Source organism: Panthera leo, chromosome B2, assembly GCF_018350215.1.
Source record: "Panthera leo isolate Ple1 chromosome B2, P.leo_Ple1_pat1.1, whole genome shotgun sequence".
NCBI lineage: Eukaryota > Metazoa > Chordata > Mammalia > Carnivora > Felidae > Panthera > Panthera leo.
The window spans coordinates 67,887,759-67,912,831 of NC_056683.1; the positions used below are offsets into that span (position 1 = coordinate 67,887,759).

Here is a 25,073-nt window from a genome sequence, read left to right on the forward strand (position 1 = left end):
GAGACTGTATTAGATGGGGACAGGATCACAGCATGGTTAAATGGTTAGGTGGCTAAAGCAATATGCAAGATCTGAAATGATGGTGACCTGAAAGGAGATAATGGTAGTAGCTACAAGGAAGAACTGGATACATTTGAGAGATATGGAGCTTGAGGCAAAGGGACTCCGTGATGGTTTGGAAGTGGGGGAAAAGGAGAGAGAGAGAGGGAGAGAGAGAGAGAGAGAGAGAGAGAGAGAAAAAAACACAAGTCATTACTCACAATAAACTGTATCAGCTTCTATTGGTGTGCCAAAGCCTTATAATCTTAAATCCAAAATGAAGTCAAAGCAGTGAACTGAAATTACTCTCTCCTTCTTGTTCTTGTTTCTCTCTCTTTTCTCCAATTGTTTTGAAATCTAGTTTTATATACTTAAGACCTACTTCTTGGCAATCTGGAATTGAATTTCTGAGGTTGCTGTAAATTATTTCCTTTCTTGGTTTCTCTTCCTCTTTCTTACTTCCCTATTTTATTCCTAATATTTTCTTGTTTTAGTCGTATGCTAAAATATCTCAACATAATTTAGTTTTTCCACCAAAAGAACTGTAGAAAATTTAGTATTTGAAACTTGTCTCTTATCAAAATCGTGTCGATTTCCTTAAGTTTCCTAGTTGCTACACAGAAATGTTGAGGAAAAAAATGTAATTCTCATATGTAAGTACTCTTTTTTCATTGGAGATATTTAGCATTACAGTCAATTACCATTTCATTTTCTTAAGCTTCTTTCGTTGTGAAGACGGTGTATGTTTTCATAATTCCGTTTTGCATAGGAACTTCATATTTAATATTCAAATATGATTCACAAGTATGTTACTTATAAAAACAGTATAATTTAAGCGACAAAGAATATCGTGTTCTAATAGATACATGTGACGGCAGTGGCGGGGGCCGGAGAAACGCAAAATTTCCATCTCAGACCCTCTGCTACCCAAAGGAGAACAGCAAGGTTGCTCCTTCCGTAGTGCAGCCCAGCCCAAGCCAACTCAGACTGGAGCCTAGTTTGCAGCAGTGATCTTCCCTTCGCAACAACGTTGTGTTGTTCCCGCCTTCCCTCTAGCGAAACGCGGCGTCCTAGCCCCCAGCCCTGAACAACTTTCTTCGTGAACTGATTCTTGCTGTTGCCAGACTGCGCAGTCACCGCATCCAGACCGGAGAGAACTTGCTTTGCCCCCACGGCGAAGAAGGCGGGGTCGCAGCGGGACGAACAGGGATAGAAAGCTCGGTCCGCCGCAGCCCCTTCCGGCGCCCTGGGTCGCCCACCTCAGCCCTGGAGGCTTTGCGCTGCCCTCGGGGGGCGAGCGGAGGGGCGGGGCGGCCGCGGGCGCCCAGCGCCCCCTCTCGGAGCGCGCGTTCGTGCGCTCGCGCTCCCGGTCGGCCCGCCCCGGCCCGCAGCGCCCCCGCCCCCTCGGGCGCTCCGTAGCCGTGACGTGCGCGCGCTGGGGCCGGGGACTCGGCGGGGCGCCGGCCGGCGGGCGGAGACGGACCCGGGATCTGTCCGAGCAGGAAGCGAGCCGGAGCCCGGTCGCCGCCGCCGCCCTGTCGCCGCCGCCGCCGCCACCGCGACTCTGAACTCGTTCACGTCGTCGGCCTTTTCGGTCAACTTCATCATCTCCCACCCCGCCCTTCACCTCACCGGCCACAGGTAGCCTCGCCGCCGCGCACCTGCCTTCGCGTCCGCACCGGTGAGTGACCCTGAGCCACTGCTTCGGGGCGTCAGCGTCAGGGCCTCGCTTCCCCTGGCGGGCCCTGCTTCGGGGCCTCCTCGGGCAGCCCGGGGAACGACGGCTGGTTTCACCTCCCGAGGACGCGTGTGGGTGAAGCAGGTGATGGGTGGGCCCGGGCGGCGGCGGCGGCGGCGACTCACAGTAGTGCAAGGGCTGGTTTTCATTTCCACAGGACAATGAGAGTCTCCTTTCATGGGTTTATCGTCACCAAGATACCTTTGTGTATCTTCTCTAGCTCCCAGGTAGAAGCAGGGCGCTCAGGTGTCCCATTCTGACTTGGACACTCCGTGATAATTTTCTCTTAAGTCAACAAGCTTAAAATCCAGTGTAGGAATGGAGCCGTTTGTTCTGAGATACGAGGATCAGGTGCCAGCCAATATTAAATTAATAGTTTAACCAGGTAGGAGACCAGGTTGGGACTGTCTAAAGCTGTGGTTTTAGTTTTTAAGTTGTCCAGTATTTTGAGTATGTTAATTTATATGCGTACTACTGAACAAGAGTTTTTTATATTTGTTAACGTTCAAAAGCCCCTTAAAACCATTAAAATGCTCAAAATCTGGGATTTTAAGTAGGAAATAATTTGGTAGGGTTGTTACTAGAACACCCGTGTCAGAAATACTGTTTCTATACAATTTAAGAAAACAAGTGACACTTTTTCTGGTATAAAGTTGCGGTGGAGGAATGCTTGTATCCTAATCTGCAGATATTAGTGAACAACTAGGAACACTATTTCAACTTCACAGATTGCTGTACATGCTAAATAAAAATTTCATTTGGTGTTATGCTCTGGTGGTGTAGATCCAATGTATCTAAATATAGTCAGGGTTTGAGAGTTTTAAAAATTCTTAAGATTCAGTTGACACTGTTCACACCGTAAAATGTGAATCTTGAACTTGGGCTGGTAATGGTCACGGTACAAAGGTTGGCAGCAAAACGGCATATCTGTACAAATTAACTAAACTTCATGGGTATCTTGGGCTGTGGTTTTACAATTGGAAATTGTTTAGTGAAAAAATTACATTGGTGTTTTTTATCATTAATTTTAGAAACATTACAAATTGGGCTGTAGCCAGAGCTTGAAACAATGCAACCGTTCAAAATAACTCATTGACTTTTAAATATCCAGCTCGTTTTGAGTATTTTAAGTTGTGCAGAATTAGATGCACAGTGGTAAACAGAAGTCATTTTGGTCTTAAGCAGATTTGCCCATTGTGTTTGTATGTTCTGTGTGACATACTATTTATCGTTCTCCCAGTTTGAGTTACATTTTTGTTTTCCAAAACTAAGTTTTAAAGAGGGAGTAACAGAAATGATGAATGACTTTAAGAAAAGATGATCATGATTAAAAACTCTAAATATATACTGTATAAAACTATAATATACATATATTATTCATTAGTGCCCAGAAATGTGAGCAAGAAAAATGTAATGAACTATAGCAGTATTTAATGTAAATTAATTCAGGGTATTAAAAACAGATCATAAATCATAACCCATGGAGCTCATTTGAAGTGGATTTTTTTCCCCCTCTGTTTATGTTTATATGATCAAGTTTTAAAATAACAGTGGGCAGGAAATCTGAGAGTGGCTGAAGGCTCTTTTCTCATCCTGTTGTGACTTTGCCTGGAGACTGTGGTGTATCATGTAGCCCATTGTTTAGATAACTGGGCTGTCTCTGGATTCTAAAGTACTGTTCCTTTTTCATAGAGTTTTAAGATTTTTGAGCATGTGAGGTTTGAATAAGTCTAAGTACTGCAAACATAAAAAAAAAATTAACTAATTTTCACCGTTGATCATTGAAGCTTTACTTTGGTATGTAAAATGTCAGTTTTAAAAAGATTTCTAACCTCTGAACATTTCTGTATATTAAAACATTTTCATCTGAAAAAGGTATTACAGCTTTAATAAATCTCATACAGTTTGTGATCCCCTTAATGAGGCACTTTATAATAATTTGTGAACTGGCCGTTTAGTTGTATAAGATAGTCACCCATTTATTAAGCATCTGCCATAATCAGAACACAAACCAAGGGATTTGATTTACAAAATAATTTTCAAGGTTGGTGGTCTTGTCCTCTTACACATGAGGAAATTTAAGCTTAGAGGATTAAATATTTGTACAAGGTCTTACAGCTTCAGACGAACAAAGTCTGCGTTCACACCTAAGTCTTCTGACCATGAAACCCCTGTCCTTTCCATTGGACCTGGTTGCCTTGATCTCAGTTCATTTGGTAGACAGTTCAAATAAACCTGCAGAACTGGTATTGTGTTAAAGAATGTAACTTGAAGAAAGCACACAGGAGTGCGAATGAGATAGGTCATGAATGTGGTTCTGGAACTAATGTTGAATTCTGTTTTGTCATTTTTAAGTTGACAACTTTGAACAGTAATGTGTTGCTTTATCGTTTCCTTTTTTTTTTTTTTTTTTTTTTTTTTTTTAAAGAGAGAGTATGTGCGTGAGTGGGAGAAGAGGGGCAGAGGGAGAGAGAGAGAGAATCTTAAACAGGCCCAGTGTGGAGCCTGACATGCAGCTCGATCCCACAATCGTGGGATCATGACCCGAGCTGAAATCAAGAGTCACTCAACCAGTGGAGCCACCCAGGCACCCCACTTTATCATTTCTGATGTAAATTCTAGAATATTATGCATACTGTGCACTTTTTATTTTGATGGGTTCATAGGAATTAGAATTAATAACACTGGTTTTCATTGTCTATAAAATGAATAGTATAGTGTTCCTGTTTAGGATAAAACTTTATATTTTCTTCAAATGAGAAAGATCATTGCCCATAAATACAGTAGCTATCTTTCAGATATTAACTGTGTAATCCTGGTGTTGGGGGCTTGTTTTCAAATTATTATTAAATTGTCACCTGTACTGTTAGGACGATTTTTTTATGGCCTGTGTTTATTTCAGGAATGTCCTTTAAACTATAATAGATATAAAGGACAAAAATGAGCACGCAAAGTCCATCTTTTGTAGCAAAGTAGGAGTTCTTTCAACAGAAGAATGTAGTTGTATTTGGGTAAATGAGAAAGAAGAAAAATGGTAGGACAGCTGAGTTGGGTGACTGTGTTTACAGATATTTCATTATTTGGTTTGAACTATTAGGAATTTTGCATCTCAAGGATACTAATATTCAACAGTAAATACAAAACCATCATCCAAGGGCTTAATATAAATTATTAATGGATGATCTGTAACACATCTCCGTGTGTGTGTGTGTGTGTGTGTGTGTGTGTGTGTAGATAATCAAGAACTAACATTAAATAAGCTTAAATTCGATTTTTGAGGCATTATATAATATTCAGAGGACCCAGGAAGTTTACCATTTAAAACAGTTATGCTTTTATTTGACAAATTTAGTGGACTATTCATTATTAATAATCTTAAAATGTAAGTGTTGGAATATTTTTGCATGCTTGGTTTTCAAAAATAAACTTAAAAAAAAAGTTTCATTCATTTTTGAAAGAGAGAGACAGAGCACAAGCAGGGGTAGGGTGGAGAGAGAGGGGGACACAGAATCTGAAGCAGGCTCCAGGCTCTGAGCTGTGAGCACAGAGCCCGACGCGGGGCTCAAACTCCCGAACCGCAAGATGATGACCTGAGTCAAAGTCGGATGCTGAACCGACTGAGCCACCCAGGCACCCCTAAACTTTTTTTCTTATTTAGTGTAAGAATGACCTGGTAGTTTGAGAAGTGACCACTAGTCCACCAAAAGTTCTCCCTGTAAATGCTGAAGCATAGAATGTAAAACTGGAAGAAAAAATCTGGCATCTTCAGAAATCTTGCTAGTGTTAAAGAGAAGGGAAGTCTTTTTCAATGCAGAAAGCATAACTCCAGTGAAACCACAATATTGAAGTACATTCTTTGGGTGATATTCACATAGGTGAATATTTATATCTAGGCTGAGTAATGTGCACAAAGGAAGGTGGTGCTTTTGAGAAAACCACAGGCATCTTTTATATAAGTTACGTCACTTGTTATTTTATTTGAAAGTAACCTGCTACTTAACCTTTACAAGATATGGTATTGCATATAGCAGAATTTTAAAATTTCTCTTATATGTGAATGAATATCTTTTTTTTTTTTTTAATCTTTATTTATTTTTGAGAGAGGGAGATGGAGTGTGAGTGGGGGAGGAACACAGAGAGAGGGAGACACAGAATCCAAAGCAGGCTCCAGGCTCTGAGCTGTCAGCACAGAGCCCAATGCGGGGCCTGAACTTACAAACCTGTGAGTTCATGACCTAAGCTGAAGTCAGATGCCTAACCAACTGAACCACCCAGGCGCCCCTGGATGAACATCTTTTCAACAAATATTTACTGAGGGCCTAGTATATTTGAAACCTGGCTAGGCAGAAACTGTTTCTTCTGCGTACTGGCAGATCTTTGGATCTAGCAAATACAAAGAGTGGCAGAGACATAAAAAGAAAGGTAAATAGAAACATCCATTTAAAATCTGTTGAAGTTTATATAAAATTTAACAACTTACATTTGTATGGCACTTTATTGTTTTGGAAATCATTTTGTGTACATTTGGTCCTTAAAACAACTTGTTGAAGTAGATATGATAAACTTACTCCTACTCTGCAGATGAGAAAGTGGGGACAAAAAAATTAAGCACTTGTTGAAGGATACATAGGTGGCTGCCTAGAAGAATAGCTGAGAATGGAACTTCTGTCTGTGTATTCCCATAGTAGATCACAGTTCTCTTATCTCTTAGGTGTTAGTTGGTGTCAGCCTCTTAGTGGTGACTTCATTTTGTGGCTTCAGTTTGAATGGTTCCAGAAATTCTGAAAAGTCAGCATCACTAAAGTGATAATTGTTAAATGGTTACTAGGTTTGTTTTTTTTTTTCTTTATTCATATAAAGCAGGAGATGAGCATGATGCATTATTATGGAACTACTTTAACATTTTTTTTTTTTTTAACGTTTATTTATTTTTGAGACAGAGAGAGACAGAGCATGAACGGGGGAGGGGCAGAGAGAGAGGGAGACACAGAATCCAAAACAGGCTCCAGGCTCTGAGCTGTCAGCACAGAGCCCGACTCGGGGCTCGAACTCACAGACCGTGAGATCGTGACCTGAGCCGAAGTCGGCCGCTTAACCGACTGAGCCACCCAGGCGCCCCAGCATTTTTAGTAGATTAATGGAGCTGAGGTTAGTATATGTGTTGCCGAAGCAAGCACATGGAGCTGAGGTTAGTAATTAACTTTTGTAGTTGGAGAGTTTTTAAAGGACACACATCTGTTTTAAGAAAGAAAGGAGAGTTCTATGGTAAGGCCGGCTTCAGATGCAGCAGCAGCTTGGGTGGCTTCGGTGAGGAAGTGTGAGAGTTCCAACTTTCTTCCGGGCCTGAGAGATTTTTCGTGGGGAGGGTCGCAGTGTCAGAGAAAAAGCAGCTTGTAGGCTTGGGTCTCTTGGAGGAGGATGAGGAGTTCAAGGAGTTCCCTGCGGAAGAGTGGGCTGGTTTAGGTGAAGACGAAGATTCAGATGCACATGTCTCGGAGGATAATTGGGATGATGACAGTGTAGAGGATGACTTCTCCAATCAGTTACAACCTGAACTAGACAAACATGGTTATAAGATGGAGACCTTGTAGCATCCAGAAGTGTTGAAACAACCTAAACTTGAACTGTCTGCTAAATTCTAGGACACAGAACCCAGGATGGAACACTTACAAAAATATGTTTATTTCATTACCTGCTTGGATATTTGTGTGTGTTTGTATCACATCTTAAAAAAAAGGAGAAAAATATTCTGGGGGAATTTTGAAAATAACTTTTATTACTTGCCACATTGATACTGGTTTGATAATTATGCTTGTTTTTTTGTAAAGATTCACTAATGAGCTAAGATGTGTCTGCATTGGTACCTTTATGCCTTTGTTCACTTAACAGATATTTGAGTGTCTGCTATGAGCCAGGCACTGTTCTAAGTGTTGGTGATACAGTGATAAATTAACACCAAGTCCCTGTGCTGAGTGACATTTTATTGTTGTTTTGAATTAAGTTAATTATAGACTCTTCATACTAGTGTGTAATCAACAGGCCTGACCCTAAAGTTGGGAAATAGTTGTCAAGTAGTACAATTTGATGGCTACTCAAAGACTCATTTACTCTGAAATATTTTATGCCTGGCATTGTAACACTGAGTTATAACACTGTTACCCATCTACTCCTGATAAGTAAGCATATGTTCCATTTTTTATCTCAGTCTCAGGAAACAAAGCTGGGAGAAAATAAATGGGACCTACGATTGATATGTTGGACTAGCAGCTATTGTTTATTGAGTTGTTGCTTTTGCTATGTGTTAGATACTATGTCAAGCAAGTACTTTATGTACATTGTCTCAGCTAATCACTACTTAGTGCACTTGGTATTATGACCCATAACTTATAGACTGGGAAACTGAGGCACAGAGATGTTAAATTTACTCAGGCTCACAGTGGAAATGGAGTTTGGAGATACTTAGCATGCAGTAGATAAGAGTAGAAAGAGTGCTGATATATACACAGATTTGTGATGTTCTACCACAATGTGATAGCATACCATGTAAGTGGAAGGCCTCGGTGAGTGAGGAGGGATGGGGAGTCAGGAGAGCTTGTTGTGGGGAGGGAGTGGACAGGGAGGATTATTGATTGTCTAACTGCTTGGCCCTTAGGCTTAATCCTTTTTGTGACAGTCCTGAGGCTCCAGAGTTGCATTTAGGTACAAGTACTAGCTTGTCCAGTGTATAGGTAAGAGGGACTGGCAGACCAGAGGTGATCCTGGTTTTACTGGTCATTACTTTGGTCAGATTACTTAGTTTCTCTGGGTTTCAGTTTTCTTATCTGTAAAATGGGGGCAATATTACCTACCTGGTGTGGTTCTTGTGAGAACCAAATTAGATAATAATACATGTGAAACACATCTCACAGTGGTATATAATTAGTGTGCATTATTATTGTGACTATGCTTTAAAAATTTTTTTGTTTGGCAATATTTTTTTTAAGGTTTATTCATTTTTGAGAGACAGAGAGTGAGTAGGGGAGAGGTAGAGAGAGACGGAGACACAGCATCTGAAGTAGGCTCCAGGCTCCAGGCTGTCAGCACAGAGCCCGACGCGGGGCTTGAACCCATGAACTGCAAGATCATCACCTGAGCCGAAGTCAGATGCTTAACTGACTGAGCCACCCAGGCACCCCTGTTTGACAATATTTAATGTGAAATATTCAGTCAAAGAGAAAAAAAATGTATTGGAGATTTGGGTGGAATCTTGAAGTTGGCCAGTTTTAAGAAGTTCTGAAATTTAGGTGTGCATCAGAATTACCTGGGAACTGGTAGAAACACTTGTCAGGAAGGTGTGGGTGGAACCTGGGCTTAGCATTTTGACAAATTTCTTGGTTGAATTTACTTGTACACCAAAATTTGAGAACCACTGGTTTAAAACTTTTCTTCATCTTGTACTTAGGGAGGGCTTTAACAATAACAACAAAAAAAATTGTTTGGATTAACCAGACAGTGTATGGTAGAAGGAAGTGAAATATCAGTTACCAGAATCCCTTCATCGATTTTTTTCCCCCTGTTAAGCTTATTTGTGGTCTATAGGCATTTATCTTGGGAGGACAGTGCAGTGTTGAATTTCACACCTAAATTTAATTGCAATGAGTTTTTCAGCTTTTACCCAGTTTCATTTGGAAGTGAGCTGATTATATTTAATTTTTAAACAATTATAGAAATAGCAATATTACAAATAAGTAGTACTTACTTGTATTAAGACCTTGTTATATCTTAAGACCTTGTTAAACTTTTAAAATTGGATTTCTTTAGATAATGTGCTATTTTGGACTAACCAGACTTGGTATTGTTAACTGCATCAGGCAAGCTCCTAGCAGGAAAGAGATTTTATCCTTGATGGTAGAAAAGAACAGATTACCGAGGTTAGAGAACAAACAAGAAGTGGAGGGGGGTTGGTGGGGTGGGGTGGGGGTGCTTGAAAGAAGCACTCAGGGGATAGCAATGGTGAGAAGCCCTTAATTCTCCAGAGATTACCAGAGCTGAGAGTTGAGAGCTGGAATTGTGGAGGAGGGCCCCAGGGAACTGTGGCTTTAAGGCAGGCCTGACTGGCAGGGAGGGAGGGAGGGGAAGTTCCTGACCTCTCCTCCCTCTTTTCGGTCTTGTTCATTGGCTTGCATTGCTTGAACCCAGCTGGGGAGCCTAGGTGATGATCTCTGCAGGCTCATCCTCCCAGGGCTGGAACAGAGCAAAGGATGGATTGTGGGTTTGTTGCAGCAAGTGGAGAATAAATAAGGCATTGATTAGAACCTTTGGGAATTTGTAGCATTTCCTTGGTACAATTTAAATAACTTTGAGAGTTGTGATACATCTCAAAAATACTTGAGACTACCTGTCTTATACATGCTTAGAAAATAGTTCATTTGCTTTCTCATTTAATTGGACAGTTATTTTAGGAGGGTTTATTTTTTTTAAAAAGTAATTTCTATGCCCAACATAAGGCTTGAACTCACTATCCAGAGATCAAGAGTTGCATGCTGTATCGACTGAGCCAGCCAGGCTCCCCTTAGGAACTTTTGATGATCCATATAACCCAATGAGAAACATAACCTAGGTCCATTGGCATAAAATCCTTTTATTAATATATTGTTGTGCTTTAATGAGGTTTCTGAAATTAGGTAGTCTTGGTTTGGTAGAGTAAATGTTTTTCATAGAAAATTACTTTAAAAAAATTTTATTTATTTTGGGAAAGTATGCATGAGTGGGGGAGGGGTAGAGAGAGAGGGAGAGAGAGAATCCCAAGCAGTCTCTGTCAGCACAGGGCTCATGGACTCATGAACTTGTGAGATCATGACCTGAGCTAAAATCAAGAGTCGGATGGTTAACTGACTGAGCCACCCACATGCCCCTGAAAAAAATCTTTTAATGACTAAGTTAAAAAAAATTAAAAAAAATTTTTTTTTTTTGTCAAGAAGAGGGCTTTGCCTTATGGAACTTTTACCTCCTGTTCATCTGAACTCTTGATAGCAAAAAGACCAGAACACATGCATAATGTAGTAACAGTTCATAGAAGTAAGGCTGTTGTGAAATAATTGTCCTTCCTCCCCAAGTCCTTTTAAAGACACTTTAAATTTCTGTATACATCTGTTGCAGTTTGGGGTTACTCAACTGTCTTTTGTTAATGCTAGTTTTACCTAGTTAACCTGAATTCTGGGTACAAGTTTAAATCCATGTCTTTTATTTTGGACAAATTCCTGAGGATTACTAAAACGGGTTTCTCTTCTTAAAGAGATGGTATGAAGGTCCCTAGTATATGAGCAGTACTGCCCACCAAAAACAATTAGATTATATTTATATTTTCTTTCTACTTTTGAAGGTTTCAGGGAAAAGAAGTACAAGATTTTACTCAGATTAAACAAATCTTGTGAGACATCTGCACATTACTTGAGACTACTTGTTTCAAGTACAGTTAGACTAGGTCTTGTTCACAGCCTCCAGAAAAGGAACAACTAACCGTATAGTCTAGGACTGAGCAAATTAATCAAATAAGAAACACCTGGTTATGAGACTAAATAAAGGATACTTCCGGGTGTAATTATAATTGGGTCTTTTTTTTTTTTTTTTTTTTTTTTTAGAAACAAATATGTTTATAAGCTTGTCTTAAAAGCATATGGTACAAAGAAATAAAACAGGTTTGGAGTAAATCATAGAGTACCTGTGCTTGAAATGGTACATTTAGGTATCTTCTCTGTGAGTGGGCTTTTTTTTGTCTTTTTTGAAAAAGAGAAATTTCAGACTTTTTTGGGATCTTCTAAAAACATAGTATTTATTTTGATTTGGGCTGATAGAATTAGTATCCCAAAGGGGAGAATTGAGGCTGTTGGTTTTTCCATGTTGTGCTCTTTGAATTTCCTTGATTTGAGGATTGAGTTATTCCAGAGAGAACTGTTCTCCAGTTCCTTGTTATTTTTTTTCTAAAATTAGATGAAACAACTGTGTTTTGGTTTGTGGGCATGATTTGCTGTTTGTTATCCTTTTGGTATTTTGAGGAAGAACAAAGTGTATTCATGTGTATGTGTTTTGAGGAGGAATGTATTAGTTCTCTGCTCTTCCTGTCCATCATTATTGGCTTGAAGATGAGAGTAGATGATTTTATGTATCTTTTAATCCTTTTGCTTGAGGTTTCAAACAAAACTATATCTTGTGTTGGCCATCGAGATGATGGAGAAAACAGATGAGTGCTTAGTGTAGAACTAGTCACTGGGTATTCCATGGCAAATTGAGAAGGTGGGGAGGGCAAGGAAGATGGGAATTGCCTGGGTTTGAGCATATGACAGATTTCACTATAGATGTTTTAGAGCCCAGAAAAAATATGTCAGTCAGAATTTTGCATCTCATAGATACATTCTACTGATAAGTTTGCCTTTTTTTTTTTTTTTTAAGAGAGAGAGAGAGCACGATCCAGGGAGAGCCACACAGGGGAAGGGAGGTGGGAGAGAGAGAGAGAGAGAGAGAGAGAGAGAGAGAATATGAGAGAATATCTCCATACCTCCATATGGAATAACTCCATACCAAGCTGACTCCATACTCAGTGTGGAGCTTGATGTGGGCTCCATCCAGCACTCTGGGATGATGACCTGAGCTGATACCAAGAGTTGGAGGTTTAACTGATTGAGCCACCCAGGTACCCTCCACCTTTACAGTTTTTAAACCCTTTCACTGCCCATTTTGATTACATACTTCATGAATTTGCTTTAAACAAATGTATTCCTGTAAAGTTTTGTGTAAGTTAAATAAAGAATTGAACTGTAATTTCATATTATCCTGGGAAAGTTTCTTATTTATTTAAAGTATTCCATTAGTGATTTCTTTTGTAAGGGGAAGAATCCTTTTTTCAACAAATGATTGTTTTTTAGATTGTACTAATATATATGGATATTTCACATATTATTGTTGTATAAACATAGGTCTGGCTAAATACACATTTCATATAAATATGTTTAAATTAAATTTGGTCTCATATTGTGTTTGATATTACCAATAAAAAGGGATTGGGTAATAGAGATTTTTCTTAAATAAATGCTGTTTCTTGGATTTGAACTAAAATGTCCTTTGGTAGGCTTATCTACTAAGAATAATATTCTTTTAAGCACTAGATTGAGGTTCAGTATATAATGTAATAGTAAATTCTTTTTTTTTTTTTTTTGTAAATTCTTTGTGTGTCATAAAATTTATTAGGTAAATGATAGTATTCTGCTTTAATGCTAAAATCAGTGTTTTGTGTGGCCTGAAGTAAATTGTCTGAAAATAACAGTTAAATTTAGAGAGATAGTTTTATTAAAAAATTATTATAGTTGAAAAGCAGACAAACTGTTGTTTGGAAAACATACTTTAATGTAGCTCTGGATAAAATATTTATTTCCTGTACCTAATACCATGCTAATGAGGCCATGAACCCAGATTCATTGTAATCTGTGTTCTGTCCCTAAACACTCAACAGAGACTACTCTGTAACCTAGTAATTAATAGATCCAGTGGCCTCATTTTGGTCATTATTCTTTTCCAACTTCTTCAGCTATTGACCAACTAATCCTCCTTGAATTTTTTTCTCTTAGCTTCTGTGGTCATGCCCTCTGTGAAGACTCTGACTTTTCCTATTTTGTTTTTACTGCTTAATTTTCTCTGCCTGTGCCTTTACTGTGTGTCCAATAAACTCCCATATTTGGCACTTTGCTCTACTCACTTTGTTCTTTTTTTTTAATTATTATTTTTTGTAATCTTTATTTTTGAGAGAGAGAGACAGAGTGTGAGCGAGTGGGGGAGGAACAGAGAGAGAGGGAGACACAGAATCCGAAGCAGGCTCCAGGTTCTGAGCTGTCAGCACAGAGCCCGACGCGGGGCCCAGACTCACGAACCATGAGATCACGACCTGAAGTCGGACGCTCAACCGACTGCGCCACACAGACACCCCTGTTCTTATTTTTGATAATTATATTAATCCCATGGTCCCAATTCTTATTTTTAGGGCAAATTTTCCCCGAATCTCTTTCTGTATCATTTTGACTAGCATTTCTGAACTGATGCTCTACAAGACACCTCAAATTTTCATAATTCCCATCAAATCCACCTCCCCTGAGAAACTTGGATCTTCTGTTTCCCTTATGACAGTCCTATTACCTCGTTATTCCAGTTTAGGTCTTTAAAAAAATTTTTTTTAAATGTTAATTTTTGAGAGAGACAGACAGACAGAGCACGAGCAAGGGAGGGGCAACGTGAGAGGGAGACACAGAAACCGAAGCAGACTCCAGACTCTGAGCTGTGAGTCTCAGGCACAGAGCCTGATGCAGGGCTCGAACTCACAAACCATAAGATCATGATCACTTACCCGGACTTAACCAACTGAGCACCCAGGCACCCCTGAAGTTCAGCACTTTAACTCACCCTTTCCCTCTTATCATAGTCGTTCACTTGCCAAACCCTGTTTTGCTTCTAGAAGGCCATCCTTCACTTTCTACTCCCTCTTACTGAATGCAAGCTTCATTACTTTTTCTTCCATACATGTCTCCCTGAATTTGGTCCTTTTCCTCAATGTACAGTCTGTCCTGTGCATATCCATTACGGTTGTATTTCAAAGTAGAAATTTGATTGTAATAGTCTCTTGCCGAATAAGAGTCCCAGTTAGCCCTTTGTTAATACATTTTAGAGTTCAAACTTTTTATTGTGGGATTGAAGCCGTCCGTGGCCTAATCTCTTGGCTCACTGCAGCATTTGTCAAACTTCTGCCACTGTGCCAGGCTCTAGCCCCATTAGCCTATTTCCTAGACATGTCCTTATTCTCCCTCCTTCCTACTCTTGTTCAAACAGACCTTTGTCTGGAATGGATTGACCTTTAGTCAGTTTTACCTGTCTTTCATGACCTGTTTGAATTAAATCTTTTAAAACCGTTTTCCCAAATTTACTTTTTGGAATTATACCTCTTTTATAATACTTACCAAAGGTTATATAATATATATGTGTCTTCTTTCATCCTCCCCTACTCTCAGTAGCGAATGTGAGCAGCCTAGCAGAAGATTTGGTAAAGTTTTATGTAGAATAGTGGATCTCAGGTTTTAGGACTCTTTAAAGATTCATAATTATTGAGGACTCTGTAAAGATTTTGTTATCTGTTTGGTTATAGCTGTCATTATTTACTGTGTTAGAAATTAAAATTTAGAAATTAAATTATTTAACCCATTTAAAAATAATATTTAATAAATACATGTTAACAGAAAATGACATTTTATGAAAAAGAACTATTTGCAGGGTACCTGGCTGGCTAGTTGATAGAGCATCCTACTCTTGGTCTTGGGGTTGTGGGTTTAAGCCCCATGTTGGTTGTAGAGATTACTTAAAAAAATTAACAAAAAAAAATATAAGTGTTATCCAAAACAAAAATTTGTGAAAAAAGTGGCACTATTTTATATTTTTTATAAATCTCTATAATGTCTAATTTAATAGATGATAACTGGATTCAGTTTTTGCTGCATTATGTTGTTTTTGGTTGAACTGTTTATGAAGAAAATCTGGCCTCACCCAAATATATCCTTGAGAAAGGAAGTAGTAACATAACCTTTTTAGATAATTGTGTATATTCTTTGATCCTTCATCCAAACTAAGCAGGTGGTAATTTCTTAAAGTTTCAAAGTGGAATCTTAAACCATACTAGTGAACTTTTGCACTCTGTTATATTACAATCTGTTGGTGTATTTTTCACTCTGAATGAATGAATCTTTTACCCATGCATGATTTTATAACCTGATGTATTGGTCATTTGAAACACACTGTCTTGCTGAATTATGTAGATCTTGTAATATCTTGTAATATCAAAAAAATTATATTTTGATTTTATCAGAAAAATTGTTTAACTATTTAAACTTGAACAGCATAAACTATTATGTTCAAGGTGGTAGATACAAGTTTTCCAAGATTCTGCTTGAAAAGCAGAATTTTAATATTGTCAACAGATATTGTAAGTCTCTTTCCCTGAAGTGACAGGCTTTACTCAAAAAAACAAACAAAACCCAGGGCGCCTGGGTGACTCAGTCAGTTAAACATCCGACTCTTGATTTTGGTTCAGGTCATGATCTCATGGTTCATGGTATCGAGGCCTGCATCAGGCTCTGTGCTGACAGTGCAAAGCCTGCTTGGGATTCTTTCTTTCCCTCTCTCTCTCTCAAAATAAATAAACTTAAAACAACAATAACAAACCCACAGAAAACACAAAAATAAGCAAACAAAAACAAACAAAACCCCAAATTTGCCAAAAACCCAAGTTTGAATAACCAAGGATAGTCAGTCTTACCAGTAACAATGGTATTCCATAAAAAAAACCCCAAAAAACCAATTCCTGAAGATTACAATTCAGACGTTTGGACAAATAATTTTCCTTGAGGCAGCCATCATATTTTGTCTTACAGCAGAAATGCTTTATGTGCAATTCCTGTTTCATCATATAGAATGCTAAAAAGTTGTATTTAGGATCAAGATGTACTAAAATTAATAAATTTTATTGCTTAGAGGTATACCTAAGTGAAACCAGCATTCTTTTACTGGGGGGGGCAGTGATCACTGTCCTGGTTCTGGCTAAAGTGGTAGTAGATTTACTTATCATTGGTTCTGCATAATTGGGGTAAATGTAACTACATTGAAAAAGGCAAGTGTCTTAGTATTATTATGAAAATAGTTTTGACCTTGTTGACTCTGTAACAGTCTCTGGGATTTTCAGGGGTCCATTGACTTGGAGAAATGCTGGTCTAGATCATTGTCTGCTTGGGTTGTGGAGGTGTTCAGGTTTCCTCTAGGGCAGACATGTAGAAGTCTAGAAAGTTAGAAATGGACATTACTCTGGAGTTAATTTAATTCCAATTCCTCGTTAAGAAGTTGAGGAAACTGGGGCTCCTGGGTCGCTTAGTTGGTTAAGCATCCGACTTTGGCGTCCGACAGTGAGGTCATGATCTCACTGTTTGTGAGTTTGAGCCCCGCGTTGGGCTCTGTGCTGACGGCTCAGAGCCTGGAGCCTGCGTCATATTCTGTCTCCCTCTCTCTCTGCTCCTCCCCCCCACTCACGCTCTGTCTCTCTCTCAAAAATGAATAAACATTTAAAAAAAAAAAGTTGAGGAAATAGGCTTAGAGAGGTTAAGAGACTTGATGAGGTTATACAGTTAAATTAGAGGCAGCACTGAAAAGGTAATTCCTATGGCTCTTAGTTCAGAATTCATTTTTTCTATCAGTATTGTAAAATTTATAAATTTAGAGGCAATTTCAAACACATTTCATATAAAGCTGTGATTAGAAAATAAGCATTTTTAAAAATGGTATAATATGGATACTGTCAAATAGAATTCCTTTAGGGGATAGATTTGTGAACTGTGTGACCCAGAGCCTTAGAATCAGCTTTCATCTATTTTTCACCTCTTTTTTCCATCTAGTTGAATATGAAATTGCTGTGGTCACATGGAAAATTGAGAAATTGAGATAAATCAACAATTAATGTATACTCATTCCTAAGAAAAACCTTAAAATATGCTGTGATAAAAATCAGTATCATCTGTTTGACATTTAATGGAATAGCACACAGTTATATATAAAAATGAAAAATAATTGAGCATATTTTAGAAAAAATTTTCTTAAAAAAATCATCGTGGAAAGTTTTAAGCATATTAAGAAAAGAAGAGCCAAGAACCACCATGTATCCATGACCCAGATTCAACAGTTAGCAATTTAGGGCTAATTTTATTTTACCTTTTCTTGATCTATAACAATTACTTCCCCCTCCAGATTATTTTGAATCAAATCCAAGATATCATATAATATCATCTATAAACATTTCAGTTTGTAAAAGAGTATTATTTCTTAAAACTTGTATTTAGGCATATATAATAAAGTCAGGCCTTGATATCTAGTAAATTTGAATGAACCTCTCAGAAGTCTTTTCTAGCCTAACTAACAAAACCCAGAAACAAACAAAAACCCTTCCTCCTTTTGATCCTGCCATGCTCCTTGTTCTTTTGTCTTATTTCTCATTCCCTTATCCTAACTTCTTGAAAGAGAATGCTCTTATTAGCTCTTTCTGTTTTTCCTCTGTTTACTCGTTTTCTCACTGCAGTATCATTTGTCTCAACTACTATACTGAAACTGTTCAGAGATTACCAGTGACATTCCCATTTTCAAATCTTCTGGTTTATTTTCAGTTGTTATCAGCCTCTTCTGAGCCATTTGGTGGAGCTCTTATAGAGACTTCTTTCTCCTTCGGCATAGTTCTCTCTCCCAAGATACTTTCTACCTTTCTATTTCTCCCTCTTTGTTCCTCATTCTTCCTTTAAAATGTCAGTTTTCTGGCCTCAGTCCCATTCTCTTTTACTGTTATACTAGAAATTCTCTATTCTGTCAGACTTGGTGCCCCCTTTTCAAAACAATTGATTTGTGATACCTCATTTACCACACTGAAATGAAATTAGATATATGTATATGTGTGAATATATATACACATATGTATATATGTATATACATATGTAAAATAAAAAATGAACATAGTGACATAACATGAAAGTAATAGTAAGTTATGTACATAATAATAGATTATAATATGTATATTATGAATATGTAAATTTAAATATAGATTTATATATTAATACATGTATTTCAGTATTTGAAGACTTAGCTTCTCCTGTACTGTAGGATAGAATAAAGTAGTGCGATGCTAATACCCATGTGTGGAATAGTCAAGAATGCAGCTGCTGCAGATCAGACTAACATACACATATGTTAAATGGGCGACTCAAATACCATGATCAGCATTGCTATGTAGTATTTTTTCCTAAAATGATGAACACCTTTTGGTAGGGTTCTATATAAAGACAGTGTTTTTCAATTTATGAGATACTGTATTTTTGGAAGTTTCAGTACATATTAAAAGAGTGCAAAAATGTTTTGAATATATGTATAAGTATGTTGGATTAGATTCTAGGGTCACCTGTCTTCTCTTCCAGTTTTGCTCTTTTGCTTCTATATATCATTAATGGCATCAGAATGATTTATTAAAAAAAATTGTTTTAATGTTTATTTTTGAGAGAGAGAGGGAGAGGGAGACACAGAATCTGAAGCAGGCTCCAGGCTCTGAGATGTCAGCACAGAGCCTGATGTGGGGCTTGAACCACCCCGAGCTGTGAGATCATGACCTGAGCTGAAGTCCATTGCTTAACTGACTGAGCCACCCAGGCTCCCCAGAATGATTTAAAATAAAAGATAAAAAGCTCTCATATCCCTTCCCACAGGAGCCGTTTCAGTTTGGACTATCCCTGTCCTTTGTTTTTGCTGCAGTAGTGGGTTTTTTAAAATTTTTTTTTCCTTAAAAAAAAAAAGTTTATTTATTTATTTTTGAGAAAGAGACAGAGAGTGCGTACAGTGGAGGAGCAGAGAGGGAAGGAGACAGAGAATCTGAACCCGTCAGTGCAGTTTGCTCTGAACTGTAAGTGCAAACCCCGATGTGGGGCTTGAATTTAGGAACCATGAGATAATGACCTGAGTCTAAGTTGGACACATAACCAACTGAGCCACAGGCATCTTTTATTTATTTTTTGAAAGAGGAGAGAGAGGGATGGGTAGAGAGAGAGGGAGTCACAGAATCCGAAGCAGGGTCTAGACTCTTGAGCTGTTAGCACAGAGCCTGACTTGCCTCTTGAACTCACGAACATTGAGATCATGACCTGAGCCAAAGTCAGACGCTTAACCGACTGAGCCACCCAGGTGGCCTGCTGTAGTAGTTTTATTGAGTCATCTTCAAGTCATTCTTGAGTGTTGTATGACTGTCTTTAAGTGAGACACTGAAGGTTTTAAATTCTAAATAGAACATACAAAAAAATTAGTGAAATAAAAAAAACATACTGATATAAATTGGAAGCTATAATAGTTATTAGTAGTATTATATAGTTATTTTTTAGTGAATTTACTACAGAAATCATGTTGTTGCCTTTCAAAACATTTTACTGTTAGGATTTTTAAGGTTACCTATTTTTAATCTGGTTTATTTTGTATGAATTTAATACAAGAATTTTTCTTTATTTTACAAGAGGGAGTGTAGACTTCCAGTTATAAAATAGACCAAACAGATGGTTACCAGAGGCGAGGTAGGTGGGGGGAAGGGTGAAATAGGTGAGGGGGATTAAGATTACATTTATCTTGATGAGCATTGAGTAATACATAGAATTGTTGAATTACACTTTAAACTAACGTAACACTGTTAAATGTACTGGAATTAAAAACAAAAACTCGTGGGGTGCCTGGGTGGCTTGGTTGAGTGTCTGACTTCGGCTCTGGTCATGATCTCGCGATTCGTGAGTTCAAACTACTCGTCAGATTGTGCTGACAGCTCAGAGCCTGGAGCCTGCTTTGGATTCTGTGTCTCCCTTTCTCTCTGCTCCTCCCCCCCTCATACTCTGTCTCTCTTTGTCTCTCAAAAATAAATAAACATTAAAAAAATAAAATAAAAACAAAAAACCCTGCCAAACATTCAAAAATAAGGTAGATATGGGGATACAATGTACAGCATAGGAAATGTAGTTAATAATATGTAATATGTATGGTGACAGATGGTAGCTAGATTTATTGTGATGACTTCATAACATATATATATATATATATATATATATATATATATATAAATGTTGAATGACTGTGTGGTATGTCTGAAACTAATATAATATTGCATATCTACTACACTTTAATAAAAAAAAAAGTGATGCCATAGAGAGATTGCCATAGAGTCCATAAAGAGAAACTTATTTGAAAACATGTCCAAAATAATTTTCTCATATTGTTTATTAGTATGGAGTTAAGTATCTGTTATCCTCTATTTAGTATTTGAACTTCTAAACCAGCACTCCCCCTCCCCCCACCATGCCTTTAGTGTTATAGACATTTTCCAATGACTATTATTTGTCTAACTGGAAGTTAGATGTCTTTTAATTGATTTGTCTTTCCTGAGGTGGTTTTTTTTTTTTTTTTTGATATCATATTGACAATTTAGATGAACCTTGATGGATAATAACATGATTATAGAATCTTTGACTTGTTAACAAGGATAGTGTAGATGGCTTTGCCCAAGAAATATATAAAAGCATAAACTATGAGGCACATACACATAAGTTAGTGATGTTGTTTTTTACAGAAGTTTTCCTTGTAAAAGAATTCTGCAAAGGGCCCTTTTATTGGCCTCTGCTCAAGTGTGTATATATCTGCAAGAAACTGATTAATGAACAAAAAGGGAAGAAATGAATATATGTTTTAACTGAGGATATGTTTATCTGTACTTACTCCTCAAAGCTGCAGTGTTTGTTTTTGGATACCAGATGCTCAATGTATTACTCTGTAAATAAAATTTAAGGGAAGAAATCAGCTAATTAAAGTTATAACCTGAATATTAAAAATTTCCTGTGGTGCCTGGGTGGCTCAGTTGGTTAAGCATCCAACTTTGACTCAGGTCATGATCTCGCAGTCCGTGAGTTAGAGCCCTGCATCCGGCTTTGTGCTGACAGCTGAGAGCCTGGAGCCCATTTCAGATTATGTGTCTCCCTCTCTCTCTGCCCCTCCCTTGCTTATGCTCTGTCTCTCCTTCAAAAGAAAATAAACATTAAAAAGAAATTAAAAAAAAATTCCCCCAATTGAATAAGACAAGATGAAGTATTTCCCTTATTCTCTGCAATATAAATGAGAATTTGGGGTGACTTTCCAAATAGTTGCTGTATCAACATGAAAGTGATTTATATCCATTTGTTACTGTTGGAAGTGAAGAAATACATTCTTGGGCTGTTTTCAGAATCCTGATGTCTGGGCCACAGCCTAGACCCTTATATCTGTGATCTTGGAGGGTGAGACATAGATGTCACTACTTTTTCAAAGGTATCCAGATGACTCAATTGTGTGGCTCAGTTGTTTCTCTTTTTTGATATTAAATCTGTGTAAGTAAAACTTTTTGCCAAATACTGAGAAAACTCTTGGTGATCAAAATGTAAAAATGCAGTTTTTTGTACAGTAATTATTAACACGTTGTATGTGTCATGGAGGAGTTGAAGAATAGAACACATTCTGTGGTGGAGACTTAAGATTTATTGAAAATTATTAAAATGATGTACTCATTACTCATTACAAAATTTAGAAGTAGAAGTTAATTCTGTTGAATCTAGTTTATAGAATATCTTGTGGATTAATCAATCCTATTTTAACCTTCTACACAATTATCATTCATTCATTGTGGAAATCTGTGTAACCAAAATGGGTGAGTAAGCATTCTTCATATTTCTGCCATGTAGAGATAATCACTATTGTTGGCATTTTGGTAGATGATAGTTTAGTATTTTTTTTGTATGCCTGTATGTATGTCTGTGTATTTTTTCAAAAATGAAATTAACTCCTCTTCTCTTTTTTGAAAGGCTTTGAAAATTAAATGTATTTTCATCTCTGTAAATTGATTTAGGAAATTTCGTTTGTGCCCCTGGGATTTATGATTCTTAGGTTCTGTCACTATTGCTTCTTATAAAGAAAAGTAAATATGGGACACCTGAGTGGCTCATTAGGTTAAGCGTCTGACTTTGGCTCAGGTCATGATCTTGCAGTTTGTGAATTTGAGCCCCGTATCGGGCTGGCTGTCTGCTGTCAGCGCAGAACCTGCTTCATATCTTCTGTCTTCCTCTGCTCTCTGCCCCTCCCCTGTGCATGTGTGCGCGCTCTCTTTTTCTCTCTCAAAAGTAAATAAACATTTTATTTTTTTTAAATTTTTGTTTTTAACGTTTATTTATTTTTGAGACAGAGAGAGACAGAGCATGAACGGGGGAGGGTCAGAGAGAGAGGGAGACACAGAATCTGAAACAGGCTCCAGGCTCTGAGCCGTCAGCATGGAGCCTGATGTGGGGCTCGAACTCACGGACCGCGAGATCATGACCTGAGCCGAAGTCGGACGCTTAACCGACTGAGCCACCCAGGCGCCCCGTAAATAAACATTTTAAAAGAATTTAAGAAAAAGAAGAGTAATTATCCTTAGATGCTGCCATAACACTTTGTTGCAGCCCCACTTAACAACTGCTTGATGATTTATGTAGATGAGGGTCCATTTGTAGTCCAAACCAAATGTTTTTGTTGAGATGTTATATATAACAGGTAATACAAATTTTTTTTTAATTTTTACATAATGGTTATGAATTATGTATTTACTTTTCTAAGAATATTATTTAAAAGCATGATTTCAATATTTTTGCACCAAATAGGATTTATGAATTTATATTAATTATAGCTCTGTACAAATTTATTATTTATTTGTTCATTTATTTTTTTTAATTTTTGAGAGAGAGAGAATATGCACACATGCAAGCGGGAAAGGGGCAGAGGAATAGAGAGAGAGAAAATCTTAAGCAGGCTCCACGCGTGGAACCTGATACAGGGCTCATTCTCAGAACCCTGGGCTCATGACCTAAGCTGAAATCAAGAGGTGGACACTTAACCTATTTAGCCACCCAGGCACCCACCCTATAGAAATTTATATTGAAAGATTTTTTCCTCCCATAATCCAGTAGTTTGAATAAACTTATTTTTTATTTTTGACACACTCTTTTTGTATATCCATGTCTTTCTACCACTAAATTGGTGATATCCTTTTATATTCTATTGGATCTTTTTTGCTATTATCAGAGAATAAATGTAGTATTTAGTGTTTCATGTGAGTTTTGAGATCTTTAAATAATGAAATGTATTAAAGCAATGTTGGTATTTTTATTTTCAATGTCTTCTACCTTTTAAAAAATGGTTTCTTGAATAATAGAATGCTATGGTGTATTTCTTGGAGATTTTTCTTTAGTGAGGAAAATCAAGGAAGCTGAGTTTTCCCCTTAGCTTTTAGTCACCACTACCCCAGACTTTTCTTAAAAACTTGGGTGATTTAGATGGATTATTTTATTGCAATGTATGCAAGATTGTACTTTGATATTATCATTTCTACATTGTAAAGAAGGTGTTGTTTTCACAGTACTGTACTTAGAGTTATTTCCCAATAGACCAGTGTGCTCTCTCCTGTAAATATGATCCTCCTAGGATTTGGAATTTGCAGTTGCTGGGTTGCCACTGGTTTAAGTTTAGAGTCTGAATAGTAATTGGGTTGAACAAATTCTTGTATGGCTATTAGCAGGCGTGGAAGAATGTGTACAGGTCACCTCTGGGTTGGGACTACATGCAGAAAGTACTGCTGCCTTGGCCTTTGGCGTGGGTCACTGGGCTGGCCCTTGTTCCTGGATACTTTGAATGAGATACTTTGGCAACTGTCCAGACTGGAAATATACCTTCTTAGGTTCCAGATCTACCTTGGCTCATATGAGGGCAGTGTATGGGGATAGTAGCACCCCGGGTGGATGCCTGGTTTTGCCAAAGATCAGTCTCCTGTCTTGAGAGCTGTCTGTGCTGCTTATCTGTTGACGGTCTGGGAGCAGATTGCCAAATACAGGTCAGGAGGTGTATATGACCTGTAAAAGGATCCTCTCCTTTTCCAGTAGGGCTATTCAAAGCTTGGGTTATGGTTGTTATTATTACTGTTTTTAAAGGGTTATATTATTTATTATTCCACAATCCTGAGATCAAGAATCACACACTCTTCCAACTAAGCCAGCCAGGCATCCCTGGTTGTTATTTTTTTAATGTTATTTTGCTGTTGGTTAATAATTTGATATCTTTTGTTTGAGAGAGTATGACCTGTATCAGAAATTCATAGTGCTACCCTTATGAAAGAATGAAAAGTAGCTTTTTAATGGAGTTGACTAATGCATTTCAAGTAGCAGTAATTAGTAACATTTACAAGGTAGTTTGAATCCTGATAGGTAGAGCACATTGGTGTTTTGTTTTGTTTTCCTGGAATGTGTAGCATGTCACCACTTTAAATTTCATTCTATTCATCTTTTAATACTCCACTGAAATGGATCTCCTTTGTTCTGGGCCTAGTTCTTCATTGCCCTGTCACCATTAGTCCCCTTGCCTGTGAATACTTTGTATTAGCACTTTAAGTGTTGTTGTACCATACTGTTTACTTGTCTTTCTCCTTCAGTAACTTGTACACACTCTGGCTTTATTCTTGTGTGTTCAAAGCCTAGTACTTTGCCCTGTTCTAATAGATGCCCAATGAATGTCAATTCAGGAAATAACTTCATTATAAATTTGAGCTATGAATATATTGTTTACTTCTTTTGAAAATTGTTTTCTCCAAATATAAATTCTAGGTAAAGTCATTGATATAAAATCG

The 25,073-nt window shown here is 37.7% G+C and overlaps 2 protein-coding genes across 8 annotated transcripts in view; both read left to right on the forward strand.

The window, feature by feature from the left end:
- The first annotated feature begins 1,507 nt into the window (after positions 1-1,507).
- MYO6 (myosin VI) overlaps positions 1,508-25,073 on the forward strand; it is a 143,304-nt gene continuing 119,738 nt past the window's right edge. For all 7 annotated transcript variants that reach the window (XM_042939199.1, XM_042939200.1, XM_042939203.1 and 4 more), the window contains exon 1: positions 1,508-1,720. The gene's annotated coding sequence lies outside the window, so the exon portion shown is untranslated. The remainder of the gene's footprint in view (positions 1,721-25,073) is intronic.
- Positions 3,846-7,448, forward strand: LOC122220706 (26S proteasome complex subunit SEM1-like). The gene is made up of 2 exons (XM_042940394.1): positions 3,846-3,993; positions 7,100-7,448. Exons 1-2 carry the CDS (start codon positions 3,846-3,848, stop codon positions 7,366-7,368), a joined length of 417 nt encoding a protein of 138 aa, XP_042796328.1. The 3' UTR covers positions 7,369-7,448.